Below are 21,370 nucleotides of genomic sequence, written 5' to 3'. Positions count from 1 at the left end.
GTCTCAACACCAAACCATCATTTCAACAGGAAGACAGACCATCAGTGCTCATATGATCTGGTATTTTCTTACGCGTCGTCCACGTAACACGGGTAAGGCATCTGCTGTGCGTAGACGCCGAGCGGCTGACTGACTCCCGTCTGCACTTTAATGATTCCTCGATCCACCATGTCCTGCAGGTACACGAAGCCTCCGCTCACGTAGTGCAGGTCATTAAACGGGTTGTCCCGGGCCATCGGGGACCAGGACCTGAAACACACATCAACAACAAACTATCTGAACCCCTTTTTTCAGTTTGCATTTTAATTTTTATGTAAATTTGCTGCATGCATTAGTCTTATTTATTTATTCATTGCTTTTATTCATTTTGCAATTGTTTTAGTTTTAGTTTTAATTTTAGTACTAAATTAAAATAGTTTTAACTCAAACATATTATATTTCACTTAACTGCCAAGGCAGGATTCCCAATTTTAGTTCATGTTTTAAAGTTTAAGTTTCTCATTTAATTGTATCTCAGCTTTATTTTGAATAAGGACAAATAAACAGTAATAATAATATTAATAAAAAAGTTTTAATAGTTTAAGTTAACAATAAAACAACTTTAGTATTTAAACTTAAACGTGTTAATTGTAGTGTAGATGGAAAGGCAAAATGTCTCTTTTTCATTAAAGTTAAGGTTTTTTCATAATATACGTTTTTCAAAATTTGCAGAATTATTCAAATAAATAGTTCAAACTGATTTGACCAGTTCTTTTAAAATCACAAAAAAACAAAAAATTAAATAAAGTAATTCGGTTAGGTCTGGATAAATATGTAATGAGGGAAAGTATTACTTTTATTTTCCAAAAATAAATCTAAACTCTGCATGAACTTGAATCAGACTCTGTGTTTTCTAAATCCATACACATGCATGAGCTTATAGCGATCGATTCACTCATTATTTTACTTTTTTATTATTAATATGATATTTCCACTGAAGTATTCAAGCATCGACACGGTCATGTGTTGATGTGCTGTGTTCTGTTCTGACCTCTCCTTGATCTTGTTCGTCCTCTCGGTGTCCCCGATGTCCATGCGGATCTTGTATTTGATGTGTGGAGGGGTCCTCGGGTCACTGGGGTCCAGATCTGTGAAGACCAGACCGGCCCAGAAGCGGTCCTGACTCAGGAGCTTTAAAGACTGCTCAACCAGCACAGCCTCGCTGCTGACTCCTTTAAACTTGTCCAGATCAAAACACTGCAACACACACACACACACACCGCTTCAGCACCTCTGTGCATCTGAATCTGACAGAGAAGAACAAGGTTCATGTGAACGCTGAACAGAGAAGCACCAGAGACTGAAGGAGAAGAAACAGAGGAAATGAAAGAGAGGACGAATGGAGGAAACATGAGCACCCACTCAAACTGAACCAGAAAGAGCCAGAAAACAGAAACAAAGCATACAAAATCACACACACACACACACACGCACACACACACACACACCAACGACATGCCATGCTCAAATGTTAAAAGAGTTGACAGTCAACTCTTAATATATAAATAAACAATTAATTGGTAAAACCTTAGAATAATAATGTGTTACTAATCTGTATTAGGTACCATAATTATGATATGTTTATTATTATTAGATATTAGATATTATTAATCATCTGATGAGTCATGTTTGTTCACAATACGTTGATATAATTGATTTGTATTAGTTTTAAATACTTCAACTTTTTAGTTAGTCAGTTACTTTAATTATCAAAAACAGTTCTTAAAAGTTTATTTTAGTTAACGAAAACAACACAAGTTGTAGTCATTTTATGTCCATTTGTCAGGTTTACCAGTTGTACGTTAGATCTTTTTCTGCTATGGTTGCTTAAACTTAAGTTAATAAAACAAATTTGATTGTTTGTTTGTTTAATAACTCTATTTTTGGTTTTACATTCACATTTACATTTTACTTAAATAAATTACTAAGGTAATTACATTAGAAAATCAATAAAAGATTTTACCCATTATATTTACACGTTATATTTCATATTTATATTCATAAACATATTGAACCATTTTCCTAAAAATTCTCAGTTTTGATTATCTTAACGTTTTCAAGGGTCTCAACAGTTTAAAATTATTTCCTCAGAGAATGAGAAAGATTTCAAATCCAATACCACATGTTTGGCATGATATACAGCACATAGGTTTTTGTTTGTTTGTTTGCTTTTTAATAATAAGATTAATAAAATATATTCACACAGGTTATTATATTGTTAATAGATTTTACGGCTGATTTTATAATATTGATATATTTCTTAAATGTGGGTCCTTGTCAACATTTTGGTCACCGTAATATTTAAAAGAATTGTAAAAGTTTCAGTTGGGGGGGAGGGGGTAAAATGCTATTTCATGCATACTGAGTTTTTTACACTGTTAAAGAGTTGGATTCCCATGCTAAACATGGACGAAGTTTCAAAAATTAAGTTGTACGTTTGAAGAGTTCCAAAAATACTCCTTCCGGTTTGTCACAAGTTTTGGAAAGTTTTTTTCGAGTATGGCTCTGTGTGACGTTAGATGGAGCGGAATTTCCTTATATGGGTCCTGAGGCACTTCTGCCGGAAGAGAGCGTGCTCCCGTATAGCAGAGCACTGAGAGCACAACAGACTTCACTGATCAGAGCGAGAGCGTCGCCAAATGTCACAAAAGGAGTGTGTTTTTGGTTGCCAGGGCAAGACAACCCTGCACAGATTACCAAAAGAGAAACAGCATTAAGGGACCAGTGGATGGAGTTTATTTTCACAGAGCATCAACGGAGTTGTGCAAGTGTTTGTGTTTGTTCCCTGCATTTCGATGATGCTTGTTTTACAAACAAGGCCCAGTTTGACGAAGGATTTGCACATCGTTTATTTCTTAAGGGTAATGCAGTCCCAATGAAAAAGGGTCATGATTGTGTGTTGGAACCGCAGGCGGTGAGTAAAACTGCTTCAAATATCTCTGTGTTGTTAACTTAGCTATCAGCGCGTAAGCACATCAAGTAAACAACATGCGATGTTGTCATCAAACTGCACTTTCCACATGTACAGCTTAAAAAAAAAAAAAAAAAAAGACCCAACATAAAGTAGGGGTGCTCCGATCACGATCGGCCGATCGTTAATGCGCATCTCGTCAGTAAAGCCGGTTCTCTAATCAGCGATAAATTCCATCAGGTGCGTGATTTCACATAGAGCAGCTGTTACTACACAGAGCCGTTGTTAACTGAGAAGATGCGGCAAAAAACTCTGAAAATTAAGTGGATTTGCGCATCTTCTCAGTTAACAACGGCTCTGTGTAGTAACAGCTGCTCTATGTGAAATCACGCACCTGATGGAATTAACCGCTGATTAGAGAACCAGCTTTACTGACGAGATGCGCATAACGATCGGAGAACCCCTAACATAAAGTGGAACTTAGTCAAGCAAATATATACAGTTTCAGTACATACCACATAGAGACGTTGTTGCTGATAATGCTCTTGTTAAATTTCAGCCTCTGGATCTGATTCTGGATCATAAATATACGCTGAATCTGACTGTTAGCCATGGTTTGTTTTGGATGATGTTTTTTTCCTCACAGTAATGTCACAGCTTCCAGACGCTTTCAACACAAAAGCCTACTGGCGCTCGTGATTCTTTAGCTCCGCCCACACGTAACACCTCCAGCCGCTCGTGTTTTTCCGGGAAAAATCGGTACAGACTATCGTTCTCTTATGAATATAATAAAACTAAAGACTTTTTGGAGTTATGAAGGATGCAGTACTACTCTATAGGTACTCAAGATTAACAGGATATTGAGTGAAAACGAGCATTTCACCCCCCCCCCCAGGAAAAAAGTCACATAGTTTGCATTGAGTCAGTAGTATAATTGAACATTTTAATGCATTGCTCTACAATCTCGAGCTACAAACAAAAATATTGCAGAATTTCAACGTCTTAAAACTATATCGGTTGACCAATATATCGGCTAATGTTTGCCATTTTTCAGATATCACATCGCCTGATACGTTTTTTCTGTATGGCCGATGTGTTGAATTGGGACTTTTATTTTGACTTTTTTCTTTAATCAAGTGAAAGTGCTCATGATTAAAAAAACTTTTACCTTTTGGTTGCCAAACCCGATTATTCTCACCTAGGCTACGCCGTCCCAAACATGCTTACATTCAGACAAAACAAGAATAAAAGAGGACAATACAGTGAAAGAGGTCAGACGAGATAGAAAAGCAGCGATACTGAATGAAAACCCAAATAACCGCTGGGAGAACATCAAAGACGAGATGAGATCAGATGAACACACCAGCGCTGGGCAAAAGTCAGAATTTAACAACTGGCTGCTTTTCAGATCATGAGGTCGATTTTCAGTTAAATTTGGCAACATGATTCACAGGGTGTTGAATTTGAATTTCAACTGGACTTTGAATAAAGGTAATAGAATTCTGGGAAATGTAACGCACGTAATGTTCAAACTATAAATCAATCATTCAGTCAATCTTTCGCAAGCCGATATTTAAAAATTACACTTCTAGGAATTTCATTTTGTCAACTTGTCAGAGATGTAAATATTAGCAAACTAAAAACTAAATAAATAAGTATAAATATTAGATACAAAACTAAATTAAATATAATTTTTTGTAAGTTTAACCTAATAGTTCAGTTTTAAAACTAAAACTGAAATATCATAAATTAAACTTTTCATAAATTAAACTTGTTACTGAAATAACAAGTTTAACTTTATAATAATATAATGAATAAGTAATGGAATTACTAAAACTGGAGAAAAAAAACATAAATATAAATATTTTAATAAAGCTTATTGAATTAAATATAAAGATAATCATTTTTTTTTTTTTTTTTAATTTTACATATTTATAAAATAAAATAAAAGTCATATTTCAAAGTCATTATAAATTCACTTTTGGGAATTTTTAGAATTTTCAGGAATTTAAAAGCAAATAATGTGCATTATCTGGGAAATTCTGGGAAATTGAAAGGCCTGTGTGATCTTTGAATTTAGGAAAAAAGTAAGTAAATCTATAAAGAATACATTTTATAAACATTTCTCTCAAGCCAACTTTCAAAGTGTGTCTCTTTATGAACTTAAGAAACCTTTTTGCAGTTTCTTTAAACTTCAATGAATTCTTCTTTCTTAAATTCAGATTACAAACTCTGCATCATGTTTGCTACCTCGGTTCAAATTAAACTGAGATCTGGACGTGAACAGCCCATCAGGAAAGCTGAAGACGCACCGTGAGGATCTGAGTGATCTGCTGCGCTGCGCTGCTGGTGGCATTGAAGACGTTACGCCAGTCGAAGGCTTTCATCCCGGCCGGACGCTCAGACTCGGGACCGTTAAACAGGAAGCTGCTGATGATCGCCGAGGACAGACCGGAGTCCTCCAGCTGCTGGTCCAGAACTGCTGCAAGCACAGGGTTCTTCAGAAGAGTCTGGAAACACAAAACACAATCACTTGGGTCACACAGAAGAAACACGCAGAGATTCATCAAACAGCTACAGTCAGGGTGGACACAGAACAACAGATCAGTAGTCCATACCGATCCCAGTGAAACTGCATGACTCTTCATACGAATTACTGAAGTCTAAATGAACAGCAGGCAGTGTTTTATTGTTGTTAATAATATTAATCACATAAATTCACATAAAATCAAATAAATGTGTTCTTCCTGCATTTAACTGTGTTTAATATGTCAATTTTAATAGCAAATCATATATTGTCATTGAAATAATATATATATCTGCAGACTTATATCATATTCCCATCAGAACCATGCAGTTACTGTGCCCCCCCCCCTCTCTCTCTGTCTTCTCTCTCTCTCTCTCTCTCTGTCTTCTCTCTCTCTCGCTCTCTCTCTCGCTCTCTCTCTCTCTCTCTCTCTCTCTCTCTCTCTTCAAGCTAGGTGGCACTGTTGCTCTTCAGCACCGCCGTGAAACGAGCTCAGCACTGCAGAATCCTCTTTGTCTCTGTGTTTCTCACACACGGACACAGTCACACGTTTGTGTCATAAAGTGCTGTTCCACCCCTGTCCTTTATCATTCCTTGTCCTAACCTGCAAGGATAAAAGCATGTCACTCTATTCAGGGGTTCACAACACACACACACACACACACACAAACACACACACACAAATATAAACACACAAACAACATGCATTCAATGCATGAAAATGCAAATACTAACACAGAGTGATAAACATGAATATATCACACCCCCACACACACAAAAACAAACACCACATACATATTAAAGCATGCTAACATGGACAGAAATGCACGCATATATACAAATGTTCCATGCACACACACACACACACACACACTCATAAACAATCATATACAACCCACTAACACTTAAACACACATAAAACATGCAAACACGCAAAGATCGAAACGCTCAGCAAACAAACATGACGTGTATTCGAACAAACACACATGCATTTGTTGGAAGTCTCTATTCACATGTAAATCACTGCACTGCTTTAGTGCGCTTGTGGATTCTTCTGAAAGCGTGTGTGTGTCGGTGTTGAACGTGCCCATAGTAACGCATTCACTCCAGTATATCATTGAGCTGAAGCAGCAGATAACACGGTGACATTACGGTTATTAAAGTCTTAATACTGATCATTATAACTGTAGTAAAACTCCCCGGATCTGTTTAGCACATCGCTGCAAGAACGCTGGAGGAATCCTTGAAGGAAATGAACAAATTGGTGCTCGTCTCCAGTGAAATGAGAGAGAGACGTTTGATAGGAAGACATACGGAGAGACAGAAAGATGTGCAGTAGACGGAGGACAGACAGAAATGCAGACAGATGTGCAGACAAACAGACACTGTTCTTAGAGTACTAATTCAAAACCACAGGGAGAATACTTTCCAATAAAATGCAAAGCTCTGCTTGTTAAAACGTTAAAATGTTTTTGAATTAAGCGAATATTTAATGAGTGCATTAGAGCACAGCTGCTAATAGGGGCCAACATAAAATATGTTTAGCTATTAAACATAAATTATTGTGCCAAAACACCTGACTATAAAAATGCAATTTATTCATGAGACAATAGGCTCTGACAGCCAACCAAATCCTTTAAATCATAAAAGCACAGAGAGAGAGAGGCTTGTCCCTAGGAATCACTGTAACTGAAATGCATGAGTGATTTGGAGTTCCCTACATAGGCAACAGTACATGTAGTACTTGAGTTGCTACAACATATGTGACTCCACCCACAAAGAGCGTTTGTGTTAGCATTTCACTCAAAAACTGGGCCGATAGATGTCCAACGACGGTCCAGCCTTTGACTTGTTGAGTCATGGCCTCAAAGGTCCCTCAAAGGGTAATGAAGAAGTCCAAACAAAGTTCACTTCTTTTCCAATCCATCCCTCCACCCGCGCTCATCTTCTCAATAAGCTCATTTGGAAATGAGACAGAGGTAATGTGGAAGGGGGTTAATGTAGCGACGGAGGGTTCATCTGAAGGTGTTCCGCTGGTTAATCCCTTTCCTGCTGCTGGTGAAAATGATCCTGCACTTACCCATAATTACCTTCTCCTTTCATGCACCCTATCACAGAGGAGGGGCAATAAACTCTCTCTCTCTCACGCACACACACACCTGAGAGCGAGATGGAGGGTTTAAGAGCTTCATTGGAGAGGTGTGTGTGTTTGTGTGTGTATGTGTGTGTGAGAGAGAGAGTGAGAAACTCTTTCATTCTCTGCCGAGGAGACTTATGCAGAACAATAATGATCACAGAATGGAAGATAAGTCCTGTGTTGCTTCATATTAGCTGAAGGGATTTCTGGCTGGTTCCTCATGACTGAGTATTTGGGATTTTGGAAGTCATAGTCATAGTCTTTTGACTAAAATGGCATTTAGTTTTAGTCATATTTCAGTGGTCTGAATTGGTTTAGTTTTTGTCAACTGAATCTACAGTAGGTTAATTTGGCTAAAATCGAATGGGTTTAGTTACAGTGTAATGCAGTTCGATATCTCTAAAATTTCCAAACTCTTAGGTTTGTTGTTAAGGTTTCATCATAACAATTTACCACATTATTCATTCTTTCATATGGAATGCCACACCTGACAAAATTTGAAATAAATGCAATTTATTTATGAATAAAATATACAAATAAATGTAAAAATAAATATACAAATAAATATACAAATACAAGTAAAGAAATAATAATGATAATTATTATAATTCTTTATACTTTTATTTCTTCATTTATGCATGTTTTCCCTCAGTTATAATTTTTCTCTTTTATTTATTTATATATATTTTTTTTATTTCCACATGCATTTACATATTTATTACTATATATTAATCTTTATTAGGGTTACTAAAGTCATCCGGTCGAGAGCAGTGTGTCATTTTCTCTCTCTCTTTCTTTTGTTGCTTGATTAACGTTACTGACACATACAGCAGTAACTAAATTAGGCTACTGTCACTTTAAATCCGAATTCATGAGTGCATTATACTGATACACATCTGATATTCTCCCAACTGTTTTCATTCACTTAAGACATAACCGGGTGTGTTTATGTGAATACTCTTCAAAACGGACAATTCGGCATCAGAGCTGAATTCAGTACTCATGCACTGCGTGAGAGATGCTTTTCTGTGCGCGCTCAGAAAACCAGACCGAACTGAGTCCTCTTTTGCATTATCATGCTTTTCAAATCTACCCACACGTCTGAAAAGTAGAGGTATATGTTTCCTTGCTTTGCAAAATGCTAATTTTGAACTTGGTGATTATTCACATTCACTACCATTTAGAGGTCAGAATAAGAGCCAAACAACTTTCAAATAAGTGCTTGACATTAGCCGAGACACATTCGGAGGAAATAAGCAATGCATGCTCGTTTGCAAACTCGTGAAATGCCAAGTGAGCTCATCCTGCAAGGCACCAGCAGAACTCCCACGAGACGGAGGGGGAACAATGCACACCCTGGGAATAGCAGTTCATCTGCAAGAAGACAGCAACCCACATCCGAAAGATTCCCTGCAATAAAACATCCGAGAGCATTGAAAATGAGAGAAATCACGGGACGAGGGGTGCGGTTCACAAGGAAATGGGGGTAGCATGGTTGAAAATAGGTCAGACAGCACTTTCAGTTTGAGACAGGAGCTGATGCATGTGTGATAATTGAGGAGACACCAAAGAAAGAAGAGCTCCAGCTGAGGCTTCACTCAGGAGGACAAGAGCCTGAACCAAGACGGAGACTTGAAGAGGGTGGAGTCCAAGTCAAGATTAAGACCTGAAAGATTCAGGCAGTGTAAATATGCTTTCCTTCCGGGTGAATGAAGCCTGGTTTTGCATCAGTGTAACACACCGTTTCACTTACACTTAAAAATAAAGGTCCCAAGAGAAGTTGTCTTAGTGTGAAGAAATTTTTTTTTTTTTAACTTAAACGTTTTTCATGATAAAGAACCATTTGTGCATTCTAAAGGTTCAGTGGATGTTAAATGCTCAGCAGTGAATGGTTGACGTCAGAATGAGAATCCAAATAACTATTTAAAAATGTCACAATATTTTTTTATCAGCTATTTGGACTCACTGAAGAGCATCCATTGGTGAGCAAGTGATGCAATGCTACATTTCTCCAAATCTGACGAAGAAACAAACTCATCTCCGTCCGTCAGCTCTACATGGAACCACATGACAATACAGAAGCTTTATTTTTGCTCCATTGTTTATGTTCTTGTACTAGTACTAGAGAAGGACTTGGGACAGAGTCTAATCTGGAGTGCTACAACACATCAATGTGCTTTGAAGAAGCCTCCGGAGGTTATAGAGATGGGTATAATCAAGATATGTGTCTCAGCACGGTGGAAAGTTGAAAACTGATCCCGTGAAAATAATCTTAAAAGAGACTGAACTCTATTCCGTACATGCAGCACATGAAGTACACAAGGAGAAGCTGAACTCAAGCATGTGGAGTAAGAAGGCAGCCTTGATGAAGCCTTGGTGCTGTCGGTAATCACGTCCCGTAGAGATGCCCCCATCCGTGTCGAATAAGGCAGTGAAGAGGGGGAAATTCATTCGTCCCACTGCAGAGGATGTAATTGTTAAACTCTCTGCCGCTGGTTTATTTAGCTGCTTAGATACAGCAAGTGCGTTTTACCAGATTCCTCACAATGAAGTCACAAGCTGACCACATTCAGATTTATCACCAGTCCAGAAACTGTTCAAATAAAACGACGGAGAATGCACGTGTTCAGCGAAGCAGAAAAATACAAGGAAAATCTGCTCTGTCCATTCAGTATGTCTGAATAGTAAAATAACATTAATACCAACAACAATAATAATAATGATAGCATTTACAATTTAAATTTTATAAATATTTGTACATGTATAAGTAGTAGTAGAAGTATTACTATTAATAATACTAATTACTAATAGTAATGTACTTATTGAAGTTAAATCTGTATCATTTTAAAGAAAATACGATAAAAAATATACAAATACATGACTATTGTACAATGAAATAAACAAGCATTCATTTTTATAATTTTATTATTATATGTATATTATTATGAGTATTATTATTATGAGTATTATTATTATTATTATTATTATTATTATTATTATTATTATTGTACTTAAATAATTATGTATATTATTATAATTATATAATTATAACATAATTGTTTATTTTACAGTGCAATAGTAATGTATTTCTTATTTGTTAAATAATAATTATTACTATTTTACAGTACTACTGTAACATGTTTGTTGCAGTTTTCCTTATTTGGTCATGTTTCCTGTCCTCAGTTCTATAAGTTCCAATTGTTTAGGTAGTTAGTTAATTTGGTTCCAGCTGTGTGTCATTAATTAGTTAATTTGTTCCCAGGTGTGTCCCAGTGTGTGTTGAGTTCTCAGTCTGCTGTTAAATGTCTTCTTAGTTCTTGTGTATGCCTTTAATTACCACAAAAAATGAATGAATGAACAAAATTACCACCCTAACTTTTATAAATGTTTTAATAATTTTTGCTTACAAAAGTAAAAACCATATATTAGAGTTTAACTTCTCTTTTGTTGACAGATTTATAAATTATTCTGATTACAAGTTTGGGAAGATGGTTAGCATGTTATAAGCAACCTTAACAACACTTGCAAAGATGGTGATTATATGAAGAAGCTATGCACGCAATAAATACATGCATTCAAAAATGCTGATTTTTTTTTTTCTCAAATTTACATGACTCACATGACCCACCATGCATAAAATAGAGAAATGTCCCTACAGAGGATTCATATGTGTTAAAGGTGGCAGAACCGTACGTGGATAAAGTTGGTGTCTTTGCTGAAATATACGGCGAAGGCATCCTAAGTCACCGGAGAGTATTTTCAGTCTGAACACAAGTGACTGTAGCGTAAGGTCTGCTGGTCCTTGATCGAATTCATTCATTCATTTGTAACTTTTATTGTTATTTTTATGTATTTTGCATCTGTTTTGATTATTTTATGATTATTTTAAATCCGTTTTAATTGCAAAGCACTTTTAATTAACATTGTTTATGAAATGTGCAATATAAATAATCTCGCCTTGCCTATTTATAATAAATGATTTATCAATGCATTTTTTTTTTTGGACCCTTGTAATCTTTAACCAAATATATTAGCATCACCTTTTTGCAAACTTTCCTTCCAACCTGCAACACCAACTTTTTACAATTCGATCTATTCCTGATGGACATAATCTGGTGCTGTTTAGTCCTGGCTTTATTGGGAGATGATCTTATTCATTCATATGCAGCATATTCATGTGCAGCTGCCTACTGTCTCATAAATGTATTCATCTGAGAAAAAAGTGTCATGTTGAGTCATGTTTCTCACACAGATGACACGGGAGAGTAGCATGATTGGTCGACCCCGTTAACCCTTGTTCTGCATCTTTATAGTTCATCCTGAGAATAAAAAGGTCAAAAACGAGCAGCTCTCACCCTCAGAGTGTTGATCTGTGTGCCGTTGTTGAAGAAATCCCAGAGTACGTCTTCATTCTCCAGCCAGGCGTCTGCCAGTTCTCCAACTTTAGCCAGCGCATCAAATGTGCGGTTGGCCTGATGACAGAAACATGCATTAAACTAAACTCACGCGGACGACTGTTCAGTGCATGCAGCTCATCTCACTGGAGTACCTGATGGATAATTCAGCTTTAGAGGAGTTTCTCATTGAGCTGAATCGTGAGCCTTTGGCAAGAATCACCTTACAATCAGATCAATCAACAAAACCTTTGTAAGAGTTTCTCAAGAATTAAACATCTCTGTAACGTCCTTCTATCGTACTTAATATACTTAACTCATACAATAACTTCTTGAGGAGTTAAATTTTTTTTGTAAAATATCAGTTCTGAAATTTTTACAAGTTCTTAAATTAAATTTTTGACAAATTAAGTATATATAAAATAATGTCTTCCTTTTTTTCTTGAATCCAGACCAAGCTTGTCCTTTTACTTCTGCTAAATAAACAAAATATAAATGAAAAAAAAAAAAAAAAAAATATATATATATATATATATATATATATATATATATATATATATATATATATATATATAATCATAAATAAATACAGACACAAAATAATAAATACATTAATGAATAAATAAAAGAAATATTGTTATCAATAAAAATATTTGAGAATTGAAGAATTTCTCAATAACTGCATTAAGGAATATTTGTACAAACTTAGAAGTTAAGAAATTATGTAAGATTAATAAATGAAGTTTATACCAATGTTCTGAAATGCAAATCTTGAGAAATTCAGAATGAATTATTAAGTATTTGTTGTTGTTTAGGTTTTAACGTAAAATGTTGTGAAATCAGACATTTTGTGAATTTTACATAGAAGTACATAGAAAAAAGAAAATTTATGAGAACTTAAGAATTTCTCAAGAATTCCATTTAGTAACATTTGTACAAACCTCCTAGAAAGTTAAGAAATTCCATAAGGAGTTTGTAGAAGTGTCCCTAAATGCAATTCTTAAGAAAAGTGCTACATCCATCGTTACAGTGATCTTCTGGAGTGCACGTTACCTCTGTGATGATGCTGCGCGTGACATTAGTGTCAGGAGCGTAGAGGATCTTTCCCTGCAGGAACGGCCGGAAGGTCCTCCAGATCAGACGCAGACTGGAGGTGCTCTCCAGCGTGTCCGTCAGGTTCTTACAGAAGTCACCTGCAGAGACAGACCAGTGCCAGAGCAGCTTCAGACTCCGACTCAAGATGCACATCAGGTGGGAGTCACTGATTAGGGTTTATAATAATCAGAACTATAGAAAAATATGATCATAATGACTTAACTATATCACTTTTTAATCCTAAATTAATTATGTAAACTACAGTACATTCACATTAAAAAATCTGTTCATCATATAAAGTGATTGGGCCCTAGCATACACCCAGCAAGTGTGTTAGCTAGTTTCAGTCCAGCGCCGGTCGCATTTTTCCTTCCAGTGCCACATCGTTTAATTAGCAAATACATTTGCGCTCATTGGCGTGCTGGTCTAAAAAAGAGGTGTGTTCAGGTGCATTGCTATTTTAAGGAGCTGAAAATAGATTGTTTTAAATAGCAAATCTGTCATGGCCCGAGCGCAACTGGCTCTTAAAGGGAATGAAAGATGAGACTCTGATTGGTTTATTGCACGTTACGCCCAAAAAACACCCAATACTCATTAAGAGAATAGGGACAACCCGTTTAGACCGTGCGCCCGGGCGCACCAACTGTTTTTCCGTCGTTAAAATATCAAAAGAGGATTTGGACACTGAGTGCACCTGCGCCGTGCACTTTACACTTTGTGTTCAGATCGTTAAAATAGGGCGCTTAGTGTCTCGTTAGGATATTAGGAGTAAAAAAAAATTTTGTGAGAAAGAATTATTAGAGAATGTTTTCAAAAATATTTTCATTTGCATTCTGTGTTTTGTGAAATTTGGAACATTATGAAGGTGAGTAAAAGATTAAAGTAAATTATATTTGTATCATTATATTTGTATTCAATCAGGGTTATTATTATTTATTTATTTATTTTAAATTCAATCAATACTACAACAACTGTCATTTAAATTTGTTTAGTAAAACGACAAAAACTTTTTTTTTTTCTCATGGGTTTTGATTTAGGAGCATTATCTGCAAGTACGCATTACACTGATTCTTAATTGAATATAAAAACATATAGGTTTTTTTTTTATTATTATTTTTATTTTATTTTGAATCCTGAGAAACTTCAGGGTAAAATTGAAATGTCTCTAAGTGGCTTTTTAAGCAGCACCCCAGGGCAATGTGAATAAAGCATCCATTTGCTGCTTTTGTATTTTATTTATTGAATTCTGCACTCTTTTTTTCTGAAATGCATTTCTTTTGTCACTTCACTTCCCTGCTGAACTCGCTCACAGAAAAGCCTTGATCTGAGTGGGCCTGAACCTCTTGAAATAAATTCAGAATAAATTAAATGCATCCCAGGAAAAAAAATCACTGCCTTCACTTCTCCTCTTTATTATGCATGTTTAGAAAAAATAAATAATAATAATAATAATGACAAGGCTTAGCAAGAGCTGCAATTTTATTAAGATATTTAACATATTAAATACTTAAAATATGTGTTTCGTGTTTTAGAGTAAAACAACTTTTTTACAGTTGCATTGTAAAACATATTATTATTATTAGTAGTAGTTGTAGTATTATATTTTGTAAATATTTCATTTCTTTATATTTTGTATGTAAATGTATTACTACAATAGCAGTAATATTTTTTTTTTTTACAATAACAAATCTGCAAATAAGCATCACTAAATCATAGCTCGAAATGTGCATTATTATGAATTAGAAAAATGCAAAAGTTGGCATCCACACTCTGATACCACAGTAGAGGAATACAAGCGATCCTTTTCATATTTTTATGCCACACGTGTCATTTGAAAGTTACTGGTGGCAGATGATAAATGTGACAGTCCCAATGCACATCTGCACATACAGTTTGTGTCTGAACGAAAAACACAATCACTGCTCAACAAAAAGAAGTACATTTGAGCATTACACAGACACAATCGCTCTGGTTTCTGATTTATGACTTCCGTGGCACTCACTGCTCCTGTTTTATTAGTGTAGGAGCATCAAACGACACACCAGAGGAGCGCTCTGCTGAATTACTGGAAGATCAACAGCGCAGTCAAATCTCCCAGCGCAGCTAAACTCCCCATTATGTACAGCAGACGCACAAACATGCATTCTGTATTTCATAACGCATCTGTCTGCTCTACCACCAGAGAGACGTCAACGTGGCCTCATCGACTGACACATCCCAGTGTGAGCGTACAGTCCCGGCTCGGCTGATTCAGATCTCATCAGCATGCCAACAGGGCCAGGAAGCCACCAAAACAGATCCGAGCACAATGCTGCATGGTTTGTGTGATTCACGCTGTCAGAACAACCGAAAGCGCTCGGGGAGAAACAGCCAATCCTATTTACTGCAGTTTCAAAGAGAAGGTAATTAACAGAAAGGCCCAGCAGAGCTGCTAATTAACTCGGTCCTCCTGATATTCAGCGTTCTGTTCAAACACACGAGACGCTGTAAACAAACAAACAACATCAAGCGCCTTCTGGTGAGAGAACTAGTCACTAGTCAGTTAACTAGGTTCTCCAGAAAAACCCAAATGATCCACTGGGAATGTTTAACAGAGTTATGACTTAAATTATTAACATTTAAATGGATGCTACCCTTCGTGAGAAAGTACTTTTAAAAAGAGCATTTGTTACAAAAATAATGTGCTTTAAAAATATATATATACTTAATTGCAGGGTAGATTAATTGAATTTTTATATATATATATTTTTTACGCTGGTTGAAAGTCTCTTCAGCAATCACCAAATTCAGTCTAAATGTATTTATATTGTCTGTGGAAGGCGTAGGCTAATACAATGCTTGTCCAATCGTATTCCTCGGCCCGAGGGCTATGATAGGGTGTCCTACCTGCCTGTCAATGTATGTATTTGCATACCTCTGCACATCATCAAGCACTGGTAAATGAGATATGAGTTAATCTGGCAGAGTTGCATTATTCACTTCACTAACGCTGGTTAGCCTCTGCTCTGCCTATACGCGGTCATGTGTTTCAGAGAAGCTGTGGCTTTGGAGAGTGATTTGCAGGGAGGGTGAGATCTTATGCTTTCAAAGCTAGCTTGCTAATGCTAGCCTCTCTGAAATCGCTTACTCTAGCTTTAAGTGTACACTCTAAAAAATGCTAGATTGTTTCATCCCAACTTTGGCCTAAAATATGGACTAACATAAATTTTGGGTTAAAACATTTAATGAAAAAATGTAACCCAACAGTTGCGTTTGTACATATTTTACATATTTTTACAGTAACATGAACTTACTATTATAATTACAGTACAATTAAGTATGCATGATTGCATACATGTAACCCTAAGCCAAACCCTAACCATACAGTAAGTACATGTAGTTAATTATTATTACTCAGTTCTTAAATGGATAATTACACTGTAACAAGAACACCTTAAAATAAAGTGTAAACAAAAATTTAACTTTACATTACAATTTCATGTATAATCAATAATATCTTTTGTCATGCTTTTATGAAGTAAACTTATTTTGATGTAGGACTTAAGAACATAGTTCCAAAATTACTTAAGCAATTTACTTAAGCCATTTCTATTAAAACTATGATGTTATGTATTTAATTACATTCTCATTTACACATTTAAAATGATAAAGTTGGAATTTAGTATATTTAAAATATATTAACTTAGCACTTTACTTTTACAGTCCTGTTCCTAGTGTACATTCTATGTACTTATTATGGTATTTACAATAACTATGTAATAACTAGGTAATAACCCTGAACCTGCCCCAAAGCCTAACCTTGTGTTACCTTGTATTACCAGAACTTTCTTAGATAAATACACTGTAAGTACACTATATGTACAAGTACACGTACTGTAAAATAAAGGTAAAACGGTTAAGTACATGTGCTTTAGTATGTTAGTGTCACGGTGTCTGGTCTGTGTTTCCCTGGGTGTCCACTAGTGGTCTCACTTCCCCATAGGCACCTCACCGCAGGCACTACATTTCCCACAAAGCCTTTCCCTTCATCACGGTAAATGCGCACCTGTTAATTGCACTCAGGTGTCTTCACTTCCATAGTCATTATCCTTTCTAATTTAAACCGGTCTGTTTTCTGTCTGTGTCAAGGAGTCCTTATTTTCCATCACCTGGTTTCCTCGTGTTCCTTGTATTTCAAGTTCCTGTTCCTGTTTGTTTATTTGTTTGTTTTTTTTAATTGATTTTTGGTTATGACCCCCTGCTTGTTTGATTCTATTGGATTACCTAATAAACTCACGCTGCTCTTGGATCTCTCGTCTCCTGTGTCCCAGTCATAACAGAAAGACTCCATCCGATCTGATCCAGCAGTGTGGGATTTTGTCTCCATTTTCCAGCCAATATGGAGGAGTGGAGGAGAAGAGTTATTAAATGAACCACCCTCCGTCAAAGGGGGAATGAGTTGGGTGATGTGGCACAAGAGTTCTGGACTTTGGCGGTAGGATTGGGGTATAATAATGAGGCCCTGACCTGTTCAATGACTGCCTGGATGACCCTTTGCCTGGGTGGGAGATGAAGGGGCTGGAGATCCTGGACTTTTGAGGGTTCACCAGTTACCTTCAACATCGCAGTCAATGGGATACACAGACCACACCCTTCTCTCCAGACACGATGGCCGCCAGCCCAGCACCACTACACAAGATAGCCGTCAGCCCAGAACCACTGCGCAAGATGGCCGCTGGCCCAGCGCCTCTGCGTAAGATGGCTGCCGGACCAGCTCCTCTGCGCAAAATTTCTGCCGACCCAGCACCACTGCGCAAGATGGCCGCCAGCCCAGCGCCATGGCACAAGGTGGTCACAGCCCAGTGCCACTGAACAAGATGGCCGCCGGTCCAGCACCGCTGCATAAGATGACAGCAACAGGTGACCCTCCAGAGTCAAGTCAGGTTCCCGTGGACCCTCCAGAGTTGAGTCAGGTTCCCATTGACCCTCCAGAGTCGAGTCAGGTTCCCGTTGACGAGTCAAGGTTTCCATTGGCCCTCCAGAGTTGAGTCAGGTTCCCGTTGGCCCTCCAGAGTCGAGTCAGGTTCCCGTTGGCCCTCCATAGTCGGGTCAGGTTCCCGTTGACCATCCAGAATCGGGTCAGGATCCTGTTGGCCCTTCAGAGTCGGTTCAGGTTCCTGTTGGTCTTCCAGAGTCGGGTCAGGTTCCCGTTGACCCTCCAGAATCGGGTCAGGATCCCGTTGGCCCTCCAGAGTCGGGTCAGGTTCCCATTGACCCTCCAGAGTAGGGTCAGGTCACCGTTAACACTCCAGAGTTGGGTCAAGACACCATTAACACTCATAAGCACTACCACAGTTAGACCTCAGGAGTCAAGTCACCAGTGTTCTTCATGAGCAAAATCAAGTTACCAATGATCTTCATGAGCAAAATCAAGTCACGAATGATCTTCATGAGCAGAGTCAAGTCACCATTGATCTTCCTGAATCCAGTCAAGACACCACGGATCTACCAGAGCTTCTCCACGTCTCTGCTGAACCACCAGAGCCTCTCCACATCTCTGCTGAATTACCAGAGCCTCTCCATTTCTCTGCTGAACTACCAGAGCCTCTCCACATCTCTGCTGAACTACCAGAGCCTCTCCATATCTCTGTGGAACTTCCAGAGCCTAGTCACGTCTTAGCCGAACTCTCTGAACGCTCGACTTATCCTGTCGTGGCCACGGAGGCCACACTTAACCTGTTCATGTTCTCTGTTTCAGACTTGCCTAACCAGACTTGCTCTCCTGTGTCATCGATCCCACTGTGGTGGTCTTCTGTGCCGCCCGGGTGGGCTTCAGTCTCAACAGCATGGCTGTGGTGGTCTTCTGCACTGCCCTGGTGGGCTCCGGTCTCAACAGCACGGATGTGGTGGTCTTCTGCGCTGCCCTGGTGGGCTTTGGTCTCGCTCCAGCTCCCCCTGATCCACCCGGGATACTTGCCCTGACGGCTCGGCCCTGGGCCCCGAACTTTCTGTTCCCTCCTGGTCTTGTGTTTTGTTTCTTGTTCTTTTTTTTTGGTTTCTCTTTGTTTCCTTTTGTGGACCTGGCCCTCCGTCCCTCCCCCTGGTCCTCCGCCGGTCCACCTCCCTCCTGGTCTCCTTGTTTTTTTGCACTTCCTGTCTCTGTTTCCCTCTGTTTCCTGGCCCTCCGTCCCTCCCCCTTGTCCTTTGCCGGTCCACCTCCCTCCTGGTCTCCTTGTTTTTTTGCACTTCCTGTCTCTGTTTCCCTCTGTTGCCTGGCCCTCCGTCCCTCCCCCTTGTCCTTTGCCGATCCACCTCCCGCCTATTCTCTGTGTTCCTTGGTTTGTTCTGGTGTTCGGGTGGAGCATCTGATAGCTGCTCCATAGAGAAGGGGGTAATGTCACAGTGTCTGGTCTTTGTTTCCCTGGGTGTCCATTAGTGGTCTCACTTCCCCAGAGTCACCTCACCGCAGGCACTACATTTCCCACAAAGCCTTGTCCCTTCATCATGGTAATTGCACACCTGTAAATTGCAGTCAAGTGTCTTCACTTTCATAGTCAATATCCTGCCTATTTAAACCGGTCTGTTTTCTGTCTGTGTCATGGAGTCCTTATTTTCCGTCACCTGGTTTCCTCGCGTTCCTTGTATTTCGAGTTCCTGTTCCTGTTCGTTCGTTTGCTTGTTTATTTTGGATTGATTTTTGGTTATGACTCCCTGCTTGTTTGATTGTGATTTTGGATTACCTAATAAACTCACGCTGCTCTTGGATCTCTCGTCTCCTGTGTCCCAGTCATAACAGATAGTCACCACATCAAAATAAGTTTACTTTAAAATACAACAAAAGGTTTAAGATATACTTTAATTTTGATTTGACATTATTACAAAGGCTACTTTTAAATGTGTTATGAAAGCATCTCTCTCTAAGCACACTTAAGTTACCTTTAATTCAATTTATTATATGCAAGTACAGTTTGTTAAACAAATATACGTATGATTTGAAGTACTCTACAAGTCGACATTCAGGACAATAAGAACACTTATTTTTTTCAAAAGGGATTAACTAATAATATCATAAGTTATGTCACACAATGAATGAGTCGGACTGAGGAATCAGCTCTTACTGGTGTTGGTGCTGGTTGTGGGGTTGTTGTTGGTTGTTGCGGTGCTTGTGTTTTGTTGATTTGACGCTGTTCTCACAGCAGCTCTGCTCGTCGAGTTAGATTCTGCTCCACACATCAGCTGAGAGAGGCTCCCGAACGGATCTGACCTGAAGTCCAACGTTTCTACTGCACTCAGCAGCACTGAAGACTTAAAGTTAGACATCTGTGTGGAGAGAGAGAGAGAGAGAGAGAGAGAGAGAAAGAGAGAGAATGTGAAATATTATTAGTTCATTTTATAATGTACAATTTGACTTTATGCTGCCCTCGACCCATTGCTTGACAGAAAGATGAAATAAAGCATCTTATGAAAACACAGCACTTCTGCAAACATTTGTCCATCCCACAGCTGAATATCAGTGTAATGTTATTAATTAATGCCACGCGTGTCAGTGTAATATAAGTGCATCTGCGCTTTGCATCTGTTGTCCCGCCGGTTAAAGCTGCTAATGCCAAACCTTGGAAAGGTGAAATGGTTTTTGGTGCGTGATCAGGACAGCACCTCCATAACTGTGTTTCAGTCTCACTTAATGAGCATAACAGACATAAAGCCTGTTTGTTCAGATCGGAAGTGACAGCTGTTGTGTTAACACCAAGGAGACGCTGTATTTCTCCAGCAGGTTTTATTTATATGGCCACTTGCATGCAAATAGCGTAATGGACTGCAGAGAAGCGCGGCGAATCGAGCACAACAGCACCAGACCACTTTTTAAGTGCCCTGGCTTCCTGAAGTGTTTTCCCATTCATTTTCTCCACATTCAGATTTAAACCTTGAACCAAACCAGCCAGCTTTCGGATGAACTGTACAACAGTACACTATATAACTATTAGCTTAAAAGGAATTTATTTCAAGTTTTATACTGTAACAAAGTTTACCGCATATAAAAACTAGTTTGCGTGCTCAGAAGCTTCATTATTTCTTTCTCAAATGGAGAGTTGGGGCCCGACTACCTCAGTTCTTTTGTGAGGAAATGAACACTCATCCCATGAAGCTTTAAAATGACAGAACTGAGTCTAAAAAAAGGACACAATATGAAACACTTGAAATTGATTACAACATGCATTTCATTTTGGTCCTCATATTCACAGAGTTTCAGAGCTCAGTAAAAACTAAAAAAAAATTGTAGAAACAAA

General features: G+C 38.1%; 1 protein-coding gene across 1 annotated transcript in view; it reads right to left on the bottom strand.

Moving 5' to 3' along the window:
- Positions 1-21,370, bottom strand: part of LOC113051740 (ATP-binding cassette sub-family A member 1) — a 115,158-nt gene that overhangs the window by 70,990 nt on the left and 22,798 nt on the right. The window contains exons 9-14 of the mRNA XM_026215774.1: positions 20,201-20,402; positions 13,062-13,201; positions 11,970-12,086; positions 5,263-5,460; positions 1,031-1,236; positions 73-249 (exon numbers count right to left, since the gene is read on the bottom strand). Of these exons, the coding sequence (XP_026071559.1) occupies positions 73-249; positions 1,031-1,236; positions 5,263-5,460; positions 11,970-12,086; positions 13,062-13,201; positions 20,201-20,402 (1,040 nt within the window). The remainder of the gene's footprint in view (positions 1-72; positions 250-1,030; positions 1,237-5,262; positions 5,461-11,969; positions 12,087-13,061; positions 13,202-20,200; positions 20,403-21,370) is intronic.

This window comes from Carassius auratus, chromosome 32, assembly GCF_003368295.1.
Source record: "Carassius auratus strain Wakin chromosome 32, ASM336829v1, whole genome shotgun sequence".
Taxonomy (NCBI): Eukaryota; Metazoa; Chordata; class Actinopteri; order Cypriniformes; family Cyprinidae; genus Carassius; species Carassius auratus.
The sequence above is the reverse complement of the archived record's forward strand: the minus strand, read 5'-3'. Positions and strand labels throughout refer to the sequence as shown.